We start from the raw sequence: 12,500 nt of genomic DNA on the forward strand, positions 1-12,500 counted from the left end.
CACAACACACCAATCATAACACACCAATCACACTCAGCTAATAACAACACACCAATCACAACACACCAATCACACTCAGCTAATCACAACACACCAATCACAACACACCAATCACAACACACCAATCACAACACACCAATCACACTCAGCTAATCACAACACACCAATCATAACACACCAATCACACTCAGCTAATAACAACACACCAATCACACTCAGCTAATAACAACACACCAATAACAACACACCAATCACACTCAGCTAATCACAAAACACCAATCACACTCAGCTAATAACAACACACCAATCACAACACACCAATCACAACACACCAATCACAACGCACCAATAACAACACACCAATCACACTCAGCTAATCACAACACACCAATCACAACACACCAATCACGCTCAGCTAATAACAACACACCAATAACAACACACCAATCACAACACACCAATCACAACACACCAATCACACTCAGCTAATTACAACACATCAATCACAACACATCAATCACGCTCAGCTAATAAAATCACACCAATCACAACACACAAATCACACTCAGCTAATCACAACACACCAATCACAACACACCAATCACAACACACCAATCACAACACACCAATCACACTCAGCTAATCACAACACACCAATCACAACACACCAATCACAACACACCAATCACAACACACCAATCACACTCAGCTAATCACAACACACCAATCATAACACACCAATCACACTCAGCTAATAACAACACACCAATCACAACACACCAATCACACTCAGCTAATCACAACACACCAATGACAACACATCAATCACAACACACCAATCACACTCAGCTAATCACAACACACCAATCATAACACACCAATCACACTCAGCTAATAACAACACACCAATCACAACACACCAATCACACTCAGCTAATCACAACACACCAATCACAACACACCAATCACAACACACCAATCACAACACACCAATCACACTCAGCTAATCACAACACACCAATCATAACACACCAATCACACTCAGCTAATAACAACACACCAATCACAACACACCAATCACACTCAGCTAATCACAACACACCAATGACAACACATCAATCACAACACACCAATCACACTCAGCTAATCACAACACACCAATCATAACACACCAATCACACTCAGCTAATAACAACACACCAATCACAACACACCAATCACACTCAGCTAATTACAACACATCAATCACAACACATCAATCACGCTCAGCTAATAAAAACACACCAATCACAACACACAAATCACAACACACAAATCACACTCAGCTAATCACAACACACCAATCATAACACATCAATCACGCTCAGCTAATAAAAACACACCAATCACAACACACAAATCACAACACACCAATTACAACACATCAATCACAACACAGCAATCACGCTCAGCTAATAAAAACACACAAATCACAACACACCAATCACAACACACCAATCACACTCAGCTAATTACAACACATCAATCACAACACATCAATCACGCTCAGCTAATAAAAACACACCAATCACAACACACAAATCACACTCAGCTAATCACAACACACCAATCACAACACACCAATCACAACACACCAATCACATTTAGCTAATCACAACACACCAATCATAACACACCAATCACACTCAGCTAATAACAACACACCAATCACAACACACCAATCACACTCAGCTAATAACAACACACCAATCACAACACATTAATCACAACACACCAATCACAACACACCAATCATAACACACCAATCATAACACACCAATCACACTCAGCTAATCACAACACACCAATCACACTCAGCTAATCACAACACGCCAATCACACTCAGCTAATAACACACCAATCACAACACACCAATCACACTCAGCTAATCACAACACACCAATCACACTCAGCTAATAACAACACACCAATCACAACACATCAATCACAACACACTAATCTCAACACATCAATCACAACACACCAATCACGCTCAGCTAATCACAACACACTAATCACAACACACCAATCACAACACACCAATCACAACACACCAATCACGCTCAGCTAATCACAACACATCAATCACAACACACCAATCACAACACACCAATCACAACACACCAATCACGCTCAGCTAATCACAACACACCAATCACAACACACCAATCACAACACACCAATCACAACACACCAATCACAACACACCAATAATAACACACCAATAACAACACACCAATCACAACACACCAATCACAACACACCAATCACAACACACCAATCACAACACACTGTACTGCTCTCAACAAATCAGGAAACACTACAACACCAATTAGCAGACTTCATCATCAATCTGTAAATAATTCATTGCAAAGATCTGCAGAAGATCAGACATGAGGAACAGCTTGTAGAACCTAACACTGTGAATGTTCTCACTTTGGTGATGGATCCATTCTCCACAGTGGGGAGCAAGGGATCATGGGAAGGGGGTGGAGTCTGAACAACATCATGTGCATGCAGGCAGCAGAAAAGAGCTTTAAAGATATTCCTGCTGCGGGGCTTCTTCAGAGAACATGTTTTCACCTGACCTGAGGAGAGAATCAGAATCCGAATAGTTTATTGATCCCTGTGGGCACTCACATGCACACCATCAATATGTAGTTATGATTTCATCAAATTTTTAATAATAAAGTTGAAAACATCAGGCAAGAAATCCAGAGGATTAAAATAAATTTTATAAATAACCCTGTAGACAGCAGTGTCATTATAACAGACCATCAATTACAAAGTTTTACTCCGATTCAAGAGAACGACTTCATTTCATTTATTTCCTCATCAAAATCATCAACCTGCATCTTCATCCCTCACCTCAGGTCTTATCTGACTGATCGCTACCAGTTTGTTGATGTAAATAGTGAGTTCTCCACACTCTCTGTGGTAAAGTTTGGTGTTCTGCAAGGATCTGTCTTAGGCCCACTGCTTTTCTCTTCCTATCTGCTGCCTCTTGGTGAAATTATACATAAACATGGTATTTGCTTCCATTGCTATGCTGATGATACACAGCTGTATATTTCAGCAAAGCCAGATGAGAGAGATCAGCTTAACAATGTTGAGTTGTGTGTAAAGGACATTAGACAGTGGATTCTTGATAACTTTCTTCTGCTCAACTCAGATAAGACAGAAGAACTTTTACTAGGACCACATGCAGCTAGAAGTAAACTTTCTGATTCCTGTAGCATCTCTGGATGGTGTTTCTGTTTCAGTGTGTGTGTGTGTGTGTGTGTGTGTGTGTGTGTGTGTGTGTGTTCACCTGTTTTGGAAGGCAGTTGAAGATCTTCTCTTTGCACTTGTGTGATGACAGAACTTTCCATCTAATATAATCCAGTGTTTCAATCTTACTTTCATCAAAACACACACACGCGCGCGCGCCCGCGCACACACACACACACACACACACACACACTCACACACTCAAAAATATAAACATTAATAACACACTGAATACACTCACACTCTCTCTTTCTCTCTCTCTCTCTCTCTCTCTCTCTCACACACACACACACACGCGTGAGCGCGACTTTTCCCCTGTGATTAATGTCCAGCTCGCGCAGATCGTGGGCAGGTCCCCGCCTGTAGGAGCGGAAATGGATGGATGTTCCGCTGCTTTTTTCTGGAAGCGGAAACAGAAGCGGGTTGGATTCTGTGGCGCTCCGTTCTGGTTCCAACATGGAGAACCCGCGCGCGAGGACACAAACAAAACAAAACAAAACAAGGCACAGGAAGTAAGAGGCGGTTTCAAGCCCCCCTCCCTCTTTCTGCGCTCCACGCGCGCGCACGCACGCACACACACACACACACGGCAAAAACACACAGTGGGGTTTAGGAGGAAGTCAAGTCAAGAGGTTTTTATTGTCATTTCTATTATACACAGTGGAACACAGTACACAGTAAAAACGAGACAACGTTCCTCTGGAACCCTGGTGCTACACTAAACAACAACACAGAGCTACAACACAACACAAGCTACATAAAGTGCATCGAGTGCAACAGTACAGACAAATAACACACGACAACACAAGACACAAAACCTGAGAAGCGCTGACCAGTAAACCCACTGTACACTCTGATTATACAGAACTGTGTGAGAGGAACTGTAAACACTACACCCAGGAGTGAATATAAACACAACAGTGTAGTGCAAAAAACAGCAGCAGTCAAAGGTGCAAAAGAACAGCATGTAAACAGTGTAGTGTAATAACAGTGTAGGGTAATAACAGTGTAGTGTAATAAAAAACAGTCAAAGGTGCAAAATACAGTGGGGTTTAGGAGGATATACAGTGGGGTTTAGGAGGATATACAGTGGGGTTTAGGAGGATGTACAGTGGGGTTTAGAAGGATGTACAGTGGGGTTTAGGAGGATATACAGTGGGGTTTAGGAGGATATACAGTGGGGTTTAGGAGGTTTTACAGTGGGGTTTAGGAGGATATACAGTGGACAGTGGGGTTTAGGAGGATGTACAGTGGGGTTTAGGATGATATACAGTGGGGTTTAGGAGGATGTACAGTGGGGTTTAGGATGATATACAGTGGGGTTTAGGAGGATATACAGTGGGGTTTAGGAGGATATACAGTGGGGTTTAGGAGGATATACAGTGGACAGTGGGGTTTAGGAGGATATACAGTGGGGTTTAGGAGGATGTACAGTGGGGTTTAGGAGGATATACAGTGGACAGTGGGGTTTAGGAGGATGTACAGTGGGGTTTAGGAGGAAGTCAAGTCAAGAGGTTTTTATTGTCATTTCTATTATACACAGTGGAACACAGTACACAGTAAAAACGAGACAACGTTCCTCTGGAACCCTGGTGCTACACTAAACAACAACACAGAGCTACAACACAACACAAGCTACATAAAGTGCATCGAGTGCAACAGTACAGACAAATAACACACGACAACACAAGACACAAAACCTGAGAAGCGCTGACCAGTAAACCCACTGTACACTCTGATTATACAGAACTGTGTGAGAGGAACTGTAAACACTACACCCAGGAGTGAATATAAACACAACAGTGTAGTGCAAAAAACAGCAGCAGTCAAAGGTGCAAAAGAACAGCATGTAAACAGTGTAGTGTAATAACAGTGTAGTGTAATAACAGTGTAGTGTAATAACAGTGTAGGGTAATAACAGTGTAGTGTAATAACAGTGTAGTGTAATAACAGTGTAGTGTAATAACAGTGTAGTGTAATAACAGTGTAGTGTAATAAAAAACAGTCAAAGGTGCAAAATACAGTGGGGTTTAGGAGGATATACAGTGGGGTTTAGAAGGATGTACAGTGGGGTTTAGGAGGATATACAGTGGGGTTTAGGAGGATATACAGTGGGGTTTAGGAGGATGTACAGTGGTGTTTAGGAGGATATACAGTGGGGTTTAGGAGGATATACAGTGGGGTTTAGGAGGATGTACAGTGGGATTTAGGAGGATATACAGTGGACAGTGGGGTTTAGGAGGATGTACAGTGGGGTTTAGGGGGATGTACAGTGGGGTTTAGGAGGATATACAGTGGGGTTTAGGAGGATATACAGTGGGGTTTAGGAGGATATACAGTGGGGTTTAGGATTGTATACAGTGGGGTTTAGGAGGATATACAGTGGGGTTAAGGAGGATGTACAGTGGGGTTTAGGATGATATACAGTGGGGTTTAGGAGGATATACAGTGGGGTTTAGGAGGATGTACAGTGGGGTTTAGGATGATATACAATGGGGTTTAGGAGGATATACTGTGGGGTTTAGGAGGATGTACAGTGGGGTTTAGGAGGATGTACAGTGGGGTTTAGGAGGATATACAGTGGACAGTGGGGTTTAGGAGGATGTACAGTGGGGTTTAGGAGGATGTACAGTGGGGTTTAGGATGATATACAGTGGGGTTTAGGAGGATGTACAGTGGGGTTTAGGAGGATGTACAGTGGGGTTTTTGGAGGATATACAGTGGGGTTTAGGAGGATGTACAGTGGGGTTTAGGAGGATATACAGTGGGGTTTAGGAGGATGTACAGTGGGGTTTAGGAGGATATACAGTGGGGTTTAGGAGGATGTACAGTGGGGTTTAGGGGGATATACAGTGGGGTTTAGGAGGATGTAAAGTGGGGTTTAGGAGGATATACAGTGGGGTTTAGGAGGATGTAAAGTGGGGTTTAGGAGGATATACAGTGGACAGTGGGGTTTAGGAGGATGTACAGTGGGGTTTAGGAGGATGTACAGTGGGGTTTAGGAGGATATACAGTGGACAGTGGGGTTTAGGAGGATGAACAGTGGGGTTTAGGAGGATATACAGTGAGGTTTAGGAGTATGTACAGTGGGGTTTAGGAGGATATACAGTTGGGTTTAGGAGGATGTACAGTGGGGTTTAGGGGGATATACAGTGGGGTTTAGGAGGATGTAAAGTGGGGTTTAGGAGGATATACAGTGGGGTTTAGGAGGATGTACAGTGGGGTTTAGGAGGATGTACAGTTGTGTTTAGGAGGATGTACAGTGGGGTTTAGGAGGATGTACAGTGGGGTTTAGGAGGATGTCCAGTGGACAGTGGGGTTTAGGAGGATGTACAGTGGGGCTTAGGAGGATGTACAGTGGGGTTTAGGAGGATATACAGTGGGGTTTAGGAGGATGTACAGTGGGGTTTAGGAGGATGTACAGTGGGGTTTAGGAGGATGTACAGTGGGGTTTTAGGAGAATGTACAGTGGGGTTTAGGAGGATATACAGTGGACAGTGGGGTTTAGGAGGATGTACAGTGGGGTTTAGGAGGATGTACAGTGGGGTTTAGGCGGATATACAGTGGGGTTTAGGAGGATGTACAGTGGGGTTTAGGAGGCTGTATAGTGGGCCAGCATAAGCCACCTCTGCTCTTCAGGACTGTTTTGAGTGAACTGACTGGGACATGTTCAGTGATCATTAGTGACCGGCTACATGAGCAAGTACGTTGATGATGTGACTAGTTGACACGCTCCAACCAGAAGCCGTGGATGACTGCAAAAATGGGTGTGCTGCTGAAACAAAGAGACTCCGCCTTCAGAACAGGGAACAAGACGGCCTTAAGAACAGCAAGGGCCAAACTGTCTCGTGCCATCAGAGAGGTGAAGCGCACACACGCCAAGAAAATCCACGACCACTTTCAGGACAGCGGAGACACCCGGCGCATGTGGCAGGGCATCCAGGCGATCACGAACTACAAGACAACATCACCTGCTTGTGACCGTGACGCCTCCCTCCCAGATATGCTGAACAACTTCTAGACCCGGTTCGAGGTGCAGAACAACGTGGAGGCGAGGAAGACCATCCCTCCTCCCACTGACCAGGTGCTCTGTCTAACCACATCTGTGTGAGGAAAACTCTATGCAGAATTAACTCACGGAAGTCTGCTGGTCAGACAATGTTCCTCTCAGAGTGCTCAGGGAATGCGCAGTTCAGCTAGTGGATGTCTTCACCGACATCATTTAACATCTCCCTGAGCAGCAACGTTGTTGCTATGTGCCTCAAGACAACGACCATCGTCCACGTGCCAAAAAAGTCTACTGTTTCCTGCCTCAATGACTATCGTCCCGTCACAGTCACACCCATCGTGATGAAGTGCTTCGAGAGGCTCGTCATAAGGGGAACATTAAGACCCAGCTTCCACCCTCACTGGACCCCATGCAGTTTGTGTATCGTCCAAACCGTTTCACAGACAATGCCATCTCCACAACCTTCCATCTGGCCCTCACCCACCTGGACAACAAGTACACGTACGTACGAATGCTGTTTATAGACTTCAGATGAAGCATTCAGGCCTCACATCCAGACTGCAACAGCTTTTTCCCTCAAGCCATCAGGCTCCTCAATACACAGAACTAAAGTGTACAATAATATTAATATTACACTAATATTTATGCTAATATCAGAACAGGAATTTATTCTACTAAAAATATTAATCTGAACACGACCCATTCTCAAAAAATAGGATAATAATAATAATAAAATAGGATTTTTATTATGTGTATTTGAGTGTTGATAAAAATGGCTTCGTATTTTGTAACAAGTACTTTAGTGTTTTGTATATTTGTAGTTTTTAAATGCTGTAAAATACTTTGTAAGACGTTCTACATAATGACATCATAAAAATGCCGCCTCTGATTGGTGTTCCTCAGCATTTTGCTCAGACTTGCTTAGATCAGAACAGAAGATTGATCCATATGGTCAGTTTTTCTGATGTAAAGCAGCATTTTGTTACCAAACACCAAGTAACTAAATTAGGATACAATTATGAGTCTTTTACAAACTTTTCAACATGAAACTGTTGATTACTTTAAATCTACACTTTATGTGGGATCACTGGGATGTTGATCTGTTGACTGGTTGCATGGGTCACATTTATTCCAGAGAAAATGGATGAAAAAAGAACAGATCCAACAGAAGAAGTTTTGTGAAGAAATGTTATTCTCCTGTGTAAAAGTATTTTTATAGTATTTTTAAATACTAAAATACAGTCGTTTTTTTTATACACTGGAAGTTAAGGCAATTGGTATTTTATTTAAAAATACATTTTGATGTACAGAATTACAGATGAACACCAAAACATCACATGAAATAAAAGAGAAATAAAAGAGAAATGAAAGAGAAAGAAAAGAGAAAGAAAAGTCTCTCGGTTCCTTTGATCCTGATGATTTAGAAAAAAAAAGTCCGCATGCGCATTTTGACAGCTGATAGTTGTTACGCTAAAGAAACATTTTAAATTCTTACATATATATTTTACACTACCTAAAACATTGCAGAAATGATAGTGTTCATATTAAAGCTGTAAAAACTTTTATAATCATCAGATAATTATATTAAAGCGGAAGTTAATTACACGGTTAGCTCCTACTGCTTAGCCTCAGTCTAAACTCACTACAAACTGGGATTAAACACACGAGGATTAAACTAAAATAAATGCACAGAAACATCCAGCAATAAAATACAGATTTAATCACTTCCTGGTTTTTTATTTTATTATATTTCATTGTTATATTTATTTTAACGCCTTTTTTTTCTGCGGGACTCGGAAGGGTTTTACTGTAACACCGGGCGCCTTGAAACCGTCCTGTGGCAGATCCGGGAGAGTCACATTCCATTTTATCTGAGAAGAAAAAAAAAAAAAAGAAAAAAAAAAAACTATTTACCAAAGAAAAAAAAATATTATTAATATTAATAAATATTATTATTATTATTATTATTATTATTATTATTATTATTATTATTATTATTTATCTCTATAAAACATATATTATTAATGTTTTCTCCTTTATCTGTTAACAACGGGTTCATATACATTTTATATTTGTGTTTTATAATTTTATAATTGTGTTAAATAATTTTCACATTTATGTTTTGCCTTTTTTCTATAATGTATATAATAAAACGAGATTTACGGGATAATAATCCCAATAAAAAAATATATATATTACATTATATTATACATATATATTATAACTACAGATAACTTATAATTTTTTATATTTTATTTCTGTATAAACACGAAAGTGTTCAACTGACTCTTTTCCTACAAAATGTTTATTGACATTTATTTAAAACCTCAAGCTTTAAAATCGGATTTTGTCATAACTGAAAAAAAAAAAAAAAAAAAAAAAAAAAGGATTAAATTGTATCTTTTTTTCGAAACGTTTGAGCGGAAACAGTTGCTGTTGCTGTGTGAAACCAGCAGGTGGCGATAAAACAAATTGTAGAATAAAATCCTTTAATTATTAAACCTGTAAAAAATCCGCTTTCAGCTTCAGGAGTTTCTACTGTTATTACAGGGACAAGGGGCTGTAAAACATCTAATTATTATTCACTATTCATTCATTCTCCTCATCCTCCTCCTTCTTCTGCTTAGTGTTCCTAAAACAGTGTGTAGAATCATCTGATTAAACAGTGTCAAATGTGGAACACTGAACACGGAGGTCTGAAGAACATGAATGAGTTCAATCACAGGATGTTTACAGTTCAAACATCTGACCTGCGACTCAAAACCTCCTGCAGTCCACAGGATTTTGATACGCCCACATTTCATCCAATCATCACTACTTTTGGTATATTGCTGTCTATGTATGGTGCACACACACACACACACACACACGCACGCACGCACACACACACACACACACACACACATTGAGATCATGAAGATTTATAAATCCTGTAAAATGGACACAGAAATCACTTGATTAGTGATAAAGTTTTCAGTTTATTTCTCAGTTTTCTGTCTAATCTTACACACACACGTGCACACACACACACACACACACACACAAACAAACACACACACACACACACACACACACACACACACACACACACACACACACACACACACAATATAGTTACAGCATACAGTGAGTCTATTCAGTACATTTATTACACAGAATTCTCAGGAGCTTCTCAGGAGATCAGGGATTCAATGTGATGTTTTTCTGTCTCAGATACAAATCTCATCATTACAGAAATGTGTGTGTGTGTGTGTGTGTGTGTGTGTGTGTGTGTGTGTGTGTGTGTGTTTTGACTCCAGCTGATCACAGTGGTTAATGATATGAGCGTGGGCGTGTCTACACTCCTCACACGTGATTAGCATACGCCTCATTGCTCTGCGCTTTCTTGCTCTTCACGCGTTCTACGTCGACCGAGGCGTAAAGATCTGAGAGACCTGAGCAGGAGTCTTTTTCCTCCGAGGTTTTCTCCTCCAGTTCCTCACAGATCATCACAACATCCGAGTACTGAATCTTAGCCAGAGGAGATGAACGGCCTGATGTTGAGGGTTTGGGAGCTTTCAGACTCAGGTTGGCATAGCAGTCTCGGGAAGAGGATAGTAGCTAATAACACACACACACACACACACACACACACACACACACACACACACACACACACACACACACACTCATCGTCATCTGATAACACACAGTTTTTAACTGATCCATACTTCTAAATTCAGTAGTGTGTACTCAGTAGTGTGTAACCAGTAGTGTATATTCAGTAGTGTGTAACTAGTAGTGAGTATTCAGTAGTGTGTAATCAGTAGTGTGTAGTCTGTAGTGTATATTCAGTAGTGTGTAATCAGTAGTGTGTATTTAGTTGTGTGTACTCAGTAGTGTGTATTCAGTAGTGTGTAATCAGTAGTGTGTATTTAGTTGTGTTAACTCAGTAGTGTGTATTCAGTAGTGTGTAATCAGTAGTGTGTATTTAGTTGTGTGTACTCAGTAGTGTGTATTCAGTAGTGTGTAATCAGTAGTGTGTATTTAGTTGTGTGAACTCAGTAGTGTGTATTCAGTAGTGTGTACTCAGTAGTGTGTATTCAGTAGTGTGTAATCAGTAGTGAGTATTCAGAAGTGTGTAATCAGTAGTGTGTATTTAGTTGTGTGTACTCAGTAGTGTGTATTCAGTAGTGTGTAATCAGTAGTGTGTATTTAGTTGTGTGAACTCAGTAGTGTGTATTCAGTAGTGTGTAATCAGTAGTGTGTATTTAGTTGTGTGAACTCAGTAGTGTGTATTCAGTAGTGTGTAATCAGTAGTGTGTATTTAGTTGTGTGAACTCAGTAGTGTGTATTCAGTAGTGTGTACTCAGTAGTGTGTATTCAGTAGTGTGTACTCAGTAGTGTGTATTCAGTAGTGTGTATTCAGTAGTGTGTAATCAGTAGTGAGTATTCAGAAGTGTGTAATCAGTAGTGTGTAATCATTATTAATTTTCATTTCATTTCATTTCATTTTATTTATTTGACAGGGGCAATGCAACATACATAGTGTTAAAGCAAGCTTGTCACTGAAATGCTGCATAAAAAGTTTATAGCAAATGCTAATTTTCAACTCGTGTCCCTGGTTGGGGTCTAAACACAGTACAATTTACATACTAAACTACTTCAATTTAAACAAATAACATGATATGGACAATTCCCGTCCCTAGTCATACACAATCAAATTTACCCATGAGATTTACCCATGAAGTTTACATACACACATATATCATATACAACTCTTACCTACTAGTTAAAAATGAGTGCACCTTTGGTTTGTCTTTAACCAGTTATTTAGCCTGGAAGTAAACACATTAAAATCCAGTATAGTCCTAATGTCAGATGGTAATGAGTTCCAGAGTTTGGAGCTCTTCACAGAGAAGGTAGTTTGACCAAAACTGGTCCTACAGTATGGGATTTTACAGTCATGATTTGTAAAACTCCTAGTGACTCGAATGCTGCTCTGTCTCGCAATAATAGAACTTAATGGCTCAGGTACTAAATAAGTAGTGCACTTATAAATTAATTTAAGAAAGCAAAAATTGCTAAAACTCTTAAAATTCATTAAATTATATTTCTTAAAAATGGTACAGTGATGGTGTCGAATTGTTTTTTTTGTCCATAATTTTTATTGCTCTGTTGTATACAGAACGTATGCATTTGG

General features: G+C 40.2%; 2 protein-coding genes across 3 annotated transcripts in view; both read right to left on the bottom strand.

Moving 5' to 3' along the window:
* ctdsp2 (CTD (carboxy-terminal domain, RNA polymerase II, polypeptide A) small phosphatase 2) overlaps nt 1-3,827 on the bottom strand; it is a 9,506-nt gene extending 5,679 nt beyond the window's left edge. The window contains exons 1-2 of the mRNA XM_083535592.1: nt 3,350-3,827; nt 2,476-2,627 (exon numbers count right to left, since the gene is read on the bottom strand). Coding sequence (XP_083391718.1) covers nt 2,476-2,627; nt 3,350-3,410 — 213 coding nt within the window. The 5' untranslated portion in view covers nt 3,411-3,827. The remainder of the gene's footprint in view (nt 1-2,475; nt 2,628-3,349) is intronic.
* A 6,449-nt stretch (nt 3,828-10,276) lies between these two features.
* LOC310722448 (signaling threshold-regulating transmembrane adapter 1-like) overlaps nt 10,277-12,500 on the bottom strand; it is a 5,856-nt gene continuing 3,632 nt past the window's right edge. For both annotated transcript variants that reach the window (XM_083534889.1, XM_083534888.1), the window contains one exon: nt 10,277-10,918. In XM_083534889.1, coding sequence (XP_083391015.1) covers nt 10,664-10,918 — 255 coding nt within the window. In that variant the 3' untranslated portion in view covers nt 10,277-10,663. The remainder of the gene's footprint in view (nt 10,919-12,500) is intronic.

This window comes from Silurus aristotelis, assembly GCF_946808225.1.
Source record: "Silurus aristotelis genome assembly, chromosome: 29".
Lineage (NCBI taxonomy): Eukaryota > Metazoa > Chordata > Actinopteri > Siluriformes > Siluridae > Silurus > Silurus aristotelis.